The sequence below is a fragment of the Rhagoletis pomonella genome, unplaced genomic scaffold, assembly GCF_013731165.1.
Source record: "Rhagoletis pomonella isolate Grant_MI unplaced genomic scaffold, Rhpom_1.0 Rhpom_scaffold_00002, whole genome shotgun sequence".
Taxonomy (NCBI): domain Eukaryota; kingdom Metazoa; phylum Arthropoda; class Insecta; order Diptera; family Tephritidae; genus Rhagoletis; species Rhagoletis pomonella.
This window is the reverse complement of record NW_023458556.1, coordinates 23,201,988-23,211,071: the sequence shown is the minus strand read 5'-3', so window position 1 is coordinate 23,211,071 and position 9,084 is coordinate 23,201,988. Positions and strand designations below refer to the sequence as shown.

Here is a 9,084-nt window from a genome sequence, read left to right as displayed (position 1 = left end):
TTTTAGTTGCCCCAAGTGTGGTATTTTCCTGTGAGATTTTTTATTAACTTTGGAAAGCGTGCTGTGCTAAAGCTCTTTAAACCATCTATTTTATTTTTTTTTTTCAATTTCAAACACCACGCCACTTCTTCTAATCAAATTTTTCTGCCTGCATCTCAAAAAAAAATTTTTTTTATACTCCGAGAAGTTTGTGAAAATTCGGAAACGGTGACTAAATAAGTGAAAAATTGAAAAACGAAAATATTAAAATCTCACACAAACACGCCGCAAACAAAAGACAACGAAGTCGCGTATTCATAAAGGATACAAAACAAAACATACGAAAATTGGCAAAGTATGGTGGAAATACAGAAACCAAAGTCTGCTCTGAAAACGCCATCGGTGAAGCGAGAAACAGTCGTTGTGAACAATAGCGCACCAATGAAGAAGGTCACACTTGTCGCCAAGGAGGAGGTAAGTCTACGCTGAAAGGGTTAGATATGTATGTACACTAGGGTGGTCCGAAAATGCATGTGGGAAAAATTAGAGTCCGAATTTTAATAATCTCACCTCGTAGGATCGCTCAAATTTTTCTTTGCAATTTATATTGAAAAAAAAACAATTTTTCGTAGAAATGGTATAGAATTTTTAATCGGAAGTGGATATTATTACTGCAAGTCTCTTAAAGAGTAACAGAATTTTCGTATCGAAAAATATTTATTTTCCAGAATTCAGTACCACTTCTCAGAAAACCCGTTTTATCATATAAAATGCATGGGAAACTTTTTCTTAAATTTTTTTGATTTCAAAAAACAAAAAAATATGGGTTCACTTTTTCGGTATAGAACGGTCCTAGCGGCTGAGAGCATTAAAATTCCGACTTAATTTTTTTATTTATTTTTTTACCACCCTAATGTATACAGCATCGCCCAGCGCCGCCTACTTGTTATTGTATTTGCTGCCAAGTACGCATATCTACGCTCGCAGGCAGACAGCGCAGCAGCAATCAGAAAAAAGTCAACAAATGTAGCGAAGCGTAGAACGAAAGTTTTCCAAGAAAAATATGCGCAAGCGAGTATTGCAAAGCAACCACTTATTGTACACATATGTGCTTGCATATACTTATATATGCAAAAACACTCACGTACTTTTTCATCCAAAACCACATACGATCTTCGCTACCTCCGCGTTTGTGGCATTTGTGTGCCAATTTTTATAAGCTTTGACTAGCTGACAAGCGTTTTGCTGCGCAAGCAACCTTTTTTATTGTTACTATTCTTTACCCACTGCATCCTTTATCCATTGTTCTATGTATATTTTTCACTGGAGCATTTAAATTCTTTACAGCACATTTATAAATATTTGTTTGCCTCGTTGGCTTTTGCTGGCGATGTCCACTCAAAACTAAACTGTGTCGTTCAGCGTCGCGAGGAGATAAAGAATATTGTAAAAGAATAAAAAAAACAAATAAGTTAACTTTTTACCCCCAATTTTTTTTTCTCGAGGAGAAAACAGCGAAAGCCTGCTTACCCCGTCAGTGTGAGACTTTAACCCACTCAACCTTCCACCGCCCAGTACCTATTCCTTCCACTGTACTGCAACTGTTTTCCAGCCTGGGCCGAGGCCGAACAAGTTCACCAATTTCCTCAGTCCTTTACGGATTTATTGTTCATCCCAAGTGCAGACAGAACCTTCTTCGCTTTCTTTCGTTTTCCACCCATGGCATCTTAGGCCATAGATCTTGCTCAGAGTATCTCTCTCGAAAGGCCCCAAAGCCTTGTCATATTTGTTCGACTTGGTCCATGTTTCTGCATCATATATAATACAATCCAATATATATAGAAGATACTTCGCTCTGTCCTCATTCACCACCACACCCACGCGCTTTGCTTCTCTGTCTAATCGCGAGAGGGCAATACAGAAATAGCGATTGTTTTTTAACAAGGCATCGGTGTTCTAGTTGTTCTCATTACGACAAGAGTCAATCATACTCATGAGGCTATCACAAGTGCGTATGGATATTCACTCGTTTGGGTATTACCTGGAGTATAACTTTTACGTTTGATAACTTAACCCTTCTGCCAGTGTGGTCGTTGTTTCAGAGGGTGGAAAGTCGTTCGCCAGATTCCAGTGACGCACTTATACCATTCGGGTGACCCGCCCTAATGGGTTTTAGTGCGCTTGACCATCTTTCCAAGCTGCTTACAGACAAAAGCACTTGTCGGTGTCAAATAGAATTTTTTCACTTACCCAGAAATATACATACGTATCTTAAATAAGTGTTTCGTCATCCGCTTCATGCAACCCAGCACAACAGTGCGTATGATTAACATTAAGGCGATTGAAGTGCTGACACGTGTCGCTTTCTTATTATTGTCAATATGCAAGCATTTCTGTTCATACATGTAGATACATATGTATGTATGTCTGCATGCATATGCTTCAAACAAGCATACGGAATTATCAGCTTAGTTTTGCATTAAGTCCTTAACTGTACGTTTTGCCATAGAAAAACAACTTTCTGCAGCTGAGCTGCTCTAAATTCCAAGCCATTTGGATCAATGAAATCAAAAGGCATTCAAAGTGGCACTAAAGAAAATTTTGTAAATTATTTCTTAAAAGATAAAGATTTCTTACTTATAAATGTGTAAAATATGCAAAATTTATATAATGTTTTATTCATTACTTCACACAATAGAATCCAAGCGACACGTGTATCGGCTATAATTTAATTAAATTCCAGGAAATACATTCCCACTTACGGCACTTCCTTAGAAAACCATCAACGTAATTTATGGCTACAACCCAGCTAAGTACATATGATGATTTATAAATATGTATATTTTTTGGGTCAAAGTATTTAAATGAGTTGCTTAAGTATTCAGACACACGAGTGCTTACCGAAGCTGCTTTTCGTACTACCAATTGTTGAATTTCTATGTATGACCCACTTTGCTTGCTTTACTTACTTATAATATTTACAAGTATGTCTTGCGATCTTTTATGCAAATTCCTCAAAGATAAATTTTGTCAGACAGTAAAGTTGATATCAGCATTTTTCTATTTAAATTCCCTCATTCAAGCAACTTGAACTATTTTGTTGCCTCAAAAATACTCTCACATCGAATACTTGCTGTCTGCATAATCAGCTTAGAAATTTTTACATATGTACATACATAAGTATATTGCATAAATGTAGGTACATAAATAGATACAAAGTACATACATTCATAGAAGCGACCTTCATTGGTTACTTCCGCAGAAAGCTCTTCTTGGCAGAGGAAATTCAACGAAGAAGCAACAAAGAGGTATCCAAGAAGCGAAGAAGCAACAAAGAGGTATCCAAGAATTGTAAACTATAATGAGGCATATACTCTCTATTCGTAAGAACAGCATCACACAGAGGCGTTGCTTGCAAATTTCAGTACTTTAGATAGCTTCTGTTATAAGCAATTCTCCCAAACAATGCGCATTAGTATATATACATTAGGGTATCCCAGCAGGTTAGAGGAAAATGTTGCCGTTAATGCAGTATGATGATAACCATCATTGGCATATTACATAGATACTAGGGTGTTTAATTATTTGCCTTTTTTCAAAAAACGGATTTCGGGTAATTAAAAAAAATAATCTTTTCCGAAATACGCGGACACTTCCGGCTTTAGATTCTATAAAATCGGCTAACATAAGCGTTCTTTTAGCTGTTCAAGCACACTTCTTACTTACTTCCGACAAAAAAACTTCTAAGACACATTTTTTTTTTTGTTTTTTTTTATGTTCCAGAGACCAAAAATAACCGGTCCACATAAAACACATTGTAACTTTTTCTATCATTAACCATTTGTTTTTTACGTTTTATGCGAGGCAGCTGACGGTTAATGACTGTGAGAAATGGAATCGCTAGTGAAAATAAAGGCCAAGCGAAGTTATTTATGCAATTTTTTTTTTTGTTGAAAAGGTGAGTTAGAAAATTTAATTATGGCGCAGAGGAAATATATGATGAAAATGCAACGAAGTAATCGGGAGCCTTGTCCTTGCAAGGGTTGTTAGTTTATGCCCATTATGTACTTTTTGCAGCCTAGGCTCACCGCTGGGTCAAACTCTTTCCCTATCTTCCCTCAGCTGGCCAATCGGTTGGCGTATCTGTGTATGTCAGGTATACATATTTATGTATGAGTATTGTTATATCAGGGAAACTACCCAGTCGGCAAAATTAGAATATAAAAGGCCTTCTGGGATGCCTTATTTTGGATCTCTAGAGGCGATACGCCTTCCGTGCTCGATTCTCTACACTTTTTACGGTTTTATGGAATGGCCAGAACTTCCCTTAAATATAATAAAGTATTTTGAATTTATCAGTAGGCACACGCCGAGGCATTTACTGCGATTTTTTAAGGAGACCCACATTATAGTCAACTTTCGAATTAAAGGGCTATTGGAAGATTTTCTGCTAAAACTTCCAAGGTGATCTCATTACAAAATCTCTTCCTGAAGGCGTTTATTTAGAATCGTAAAATTTGCACGACAAAAAATCATGTTTGCATTTAAATATATAAAATAAAAGAAGGCACAGTCTGGTATGTACCGCACTAAGCAAAGGCATTTGCAACCAAACATCAATGCAATCATACATACATACAAATTTAACAACCACGCATGCGGCCGATTTCACGACAAGCAGTATTTACATATTCATAAGCTATATATTTTTTTTCTTTACAAAGAAACAGATGACTAAAATTTAGTGGCAATTAATATTTATTAACTACATACATCAAAGTCCATAACTTTTCACGCATAATGCTGCAGGCAATTTACGGTAAGCCCATTAAAAGAGTGAGTAATAAAATTGCATATGATTTATGTCCGGCAAATTTCTCGCAGTGTTGCCAGAAAGGGCCACTGAGCATACACTTTTAGTGTAATATTTATGGCATGTACGCGCGTTTGCTAACTGCTCAACTGGCTAGAAGCCAAATTCGAAATAAACTTAAATATAAATATATATCAAAAATACTTTTAACAACAATGGCAACAACAAAATCGACCAAAATTCTGCGCCATTACTGCTTTTCAACTTTTGAGCTTCGTTTTTTTTTGTTTTTTTTGTGTTTCATCTGCTTTCCTGCTGCTTTGTCAATGCCATTCAACGAGATGCTTAAGTATTGAATAGCGAAAAATGGTGGTTGTGTGTGCAAAAACAATTGCAAAAATGTGTGTCTACTTATAAGGTCACTACTATTGCCTTGAAAGCTCCCCTGCTGTTATGTATGAATGCTTGCGCAATGCCTGCCTGCTTTTTGCATCGTTTTGGCCACACTTTTATGGACATCCGAAAAATGCCACAAATTCGCCTAACCATTTTTACTGAGCAATTATGGTGAATTATTTATTGCCTCAGGCTAACTATTTGGCTATAAGTTTCATTGTTTCATGCGACATTCTATGTCATGCGAAGAAAAAGGCGAGGTAAAAGTGACTTTATTGCTGCACGAATGACAAGCAATTTAGTGACACATTTTAGTGCGGTGCTTTGCCACTGTAATGGCATATTTGGTTGCTATTAAAGCAATATTCGTTATTAATTCATAATGAGGCAATAAATATAATACACTTTATGGCGCAATTTTTACATTTTTGGGAAAAGTCACTTAAAGCTATTCTTAAGCAATATGTCGTTCCAATATTTTGTGTTCAATGCTCATATTTTTGAACACACTATTCGGCCTGGCTGTTATGGGATATAAGCTCAAAATTTGACTCATTATTTTGGTTATTTTGCTCTGCTGTGCCTATAGGATCATCGTTATTAAAGATTGGGAATACTTCATTATTTATTAGTCCCAGTTTGCAATCTAATATGGCGTTAGGCGAAGATCCTTACTCTTGCGAATGCCTCATAAATAATTTCATAAGTGTACTAAATAGTTTAGAAAGTTAAAAATCATATTAAAACTATCCTGCTGAAAGGAATTGATATGGAGAGAGGACGTCGTGAACTTTATTTAAATTGCAAAGAATTAAAAGGGCGGGGCACGTTACACTCATGGGGGAGGAAAGAGTGCAGAAGGGATTGCATGAAGAAGGACCAAATAAGCGAAGGCGACAGCAAGTGACAGACAAGCATGGAGACAAATTGTCTTGCAGGTTAAGGAGCAGACCAAGAGCTGTAGCGCCAAACGGTGATGATAAAAAAATTTATGTATACAAATTTAGTAATATTTGCAATATAAAAACTAAAATTTCGTTTCATATGCGATGATTTATGACGATTCCAAGTTGTATTAACATCTATGCCGCCTGCATTTGTCACATATGTACGTACAGTGGCGGCAGAAATAATACACTCGCCTCACTTTGAAGAATTTTGACTATATTTCTTTAGTTTATTTTTTTTATTAAAGCCTGGCTAGTTATACAACAAACATCATATAAATCCACTTTTCAGACTTTGTATAAAAATTATAAAAATTCGACAAATCTTCACCAAATTTTTAAACTTTATATTCAGAATTTTTAGAAAAATTCTTGGTATGCAGTTTTGTAGCACATTCAATTTTAGCATAATAAAGTGTGAGTTTCAAGTGGCTAGAAAATACCGTTGATTTTTGACAATTTTTTTTTTTTTTTTTTGTTGACAATGCTAGGCAACACACTTTGTATGGGAAAAAATGCGTGACACCATCAACAATTGAAACTTGCCCTTTGTCATATTGTGCTACAAAACTGCGTACCAAAAATTTTTCCAAAAATTCTGAACAAAAAGTTTGAAAATTTGGTGAAAATTTGTGGAATTTTTTAATTTTTGTTCACAGTTGAAAAACGGATTTATATAATGTTTGTTGTACAACTACATAGGCTTTTATAAGAGAAATATTAAACATAAAATAAACTACAGAAATATAGCCAAAACTCTTCAAAGTACAACGAGTCTATTATTTATGCCGCCAGTGTATATATACTACATACATATAGCACTTGTTCATTTTCTTGTATAATAAGCACCAGATTTTGACAAGCTTTTTTTCGCACATTTCACTCAAAGACTACCACTTTGTCTTACATGGAAAATGTGTTTACAGCGTAGCTTTATACATTTATAAGTAACAACATTTCATCAACAAAGAATTGGAGCACTCAAAGACACAACACAGCAATTCACTTGCAACAGCAGTTTACGAGGAGTTAACGGCGTAAAAAAACGCAGAAATAGAGGCCCAGTAAATGATGACACTAAAACCATTAGCAGCATTACTGAAGTGAAGGAGAAATTTGTGCGGTGGTGAGCAATGGAAATTGGAGACAATTGCCATTTGAAATGGTAATAATGATGTTGCGTATACGCAGTGGCATACATTAATGTAATTTGTAATATGTATGTATTTACGTAGGAGACCTAGCTCAATGCAATTTTAGTCTGCCCGACAGGAGACTAAAGAAGAAAAGGATATAAAGTATTATTATTTAAAGCTCCTTATACATCCTCTGATATATTTATATACATTTTTTGATTTATGTAAAACTAATCCACATAAGTAAATCAAGGATAATATACTTTTATAAACAGTTGGCTTGGGACCAAAATAATACAAGCGATCGAAAAAACTATTTTATTATACACAGTTTGTCATATGTCATAAATAAAATGAACTCAACCCATCTACATCGCACACTTTTACACAAGAAAAATACGCAAAAATTAAAAAAATAAAATACTGAAGTGTAATGGCACTCAAAATGCCACAGCACGTTAATTGGCGTCATGTGGACGCCACTCCTTTGAAAAAAAAACTACAATAACTGGGAGAATGAAATTGAATGAACACAAACAAGTTTTATCAACGCTACCAGACGCCTGCCAATGGGGACCTGCTGACATTTTGTTGACCACAGGCAATGTGCACTAATATTTACCGGCATCTGTATGTGTGTGTGTGGTTAATATATTTACACACTCCCATATGTATTTAGTATGTATACACAAGGGGCAATTTTATTGTAGGGAAATTTTGAAATGAGGAAAATGCACTTCGGCAGGACTTGGAATTGCACCAAAATACATTCCAGTTTATCGATAAATTTCAATGATTTGATACATATCGATAATTCGATGAATTTCAAAAACACTAATATCCCATAACTCAACGATAACTCAACGAAATTCGATAACGCGACTAATTTCAATAACTATAAAATTCGAGAGCTCGATAAATTTCGATAACTCAAAAGTGTATATATCGCGATATAAGTCGATTACTCGATAAACTGTGAATACCTCTATAAATCTTTAATTTTGACAGCTCCATATTTTTCGAAAGCTATCGACAAATTTCGATAACACGTTGCACTCTGTTAATACGATAAAATTCGATAAGCAGTGATAACTCGATAAACTTATATAACCTTGAAATTACGGTAAATTGATATATTTTGAAAATTCCATAAACTTCGATTCGATAAATCGACCGATTTCAGTAGACCAGTAATTATCGATAACTCTGTAAGTTGAAAGAACTCGATGCATTACGATAACTCGATAAATTTCGTTAATTCTACAAAAATAATGATAATTCAATAAACTTCGATAATCCCATTAATTTGCATAGGTCGTTAGCTATCCGTAAATTTCTCCAACTAAGTTTCTGTGTCTATAAATTTCGACAACTCAATAAACAATGATCGGTTTGAATAATTAGATATGTCGCGATAACTGAATAAGCGTGGACAACTCGATAAATTTCGATAACAATAAACTTCGACGATTCGATAAATTTCGTTAACTTTTATGACTGAATTTATTTCGATTGCTATCGAAAAATATCAATTAATTTTCTTACTTTTTCAGTTCCTTATGTATTTCTCATTGTCTCCATAATTTTACCCGATTGAGACTAATCCCGGAATACCCTCTTTAGAAATTCGGCGCACAATTGTTTGCAGGGTATATTGTAGTGACAACAAACACAAAGGAAAATGTTGGCCGACCTGAATGCGTACACTTGCCGCACACCCATTACCTACGAGATTTCTTCTTCATTTAGTTACATTTGTATGTAAGTACGTACATATAGCCTTACACTACAGGACTGTATCATCCTTTCAACC

The 9,084-nt window shown here is 35.1% G+C and overlaps 1 protein-coding gene across 1 annotated transcript in view; it reads left to right on the top strand.

Moving 5' to 3' along the window:
* Positions 1-299: 299 nt before the first annotated feature.
* Positions 300-9,084, top strand: part of LOC118733312 (inactive dipeptidyl peptidase 10) — a 45,984-nt gene continuing 37,199 nt past the window's right edge. The window contains exon 1 of the mRNA XM_036462667.1: positions 300-453. Coding sequence (XP_036318560.1) covers positions 337-453 — 117 coding nt within the window. The 5' untranslated portion in view covers positions 300-336. The remainder of the gene's footprint in view (positions 454-9,084) is intronic.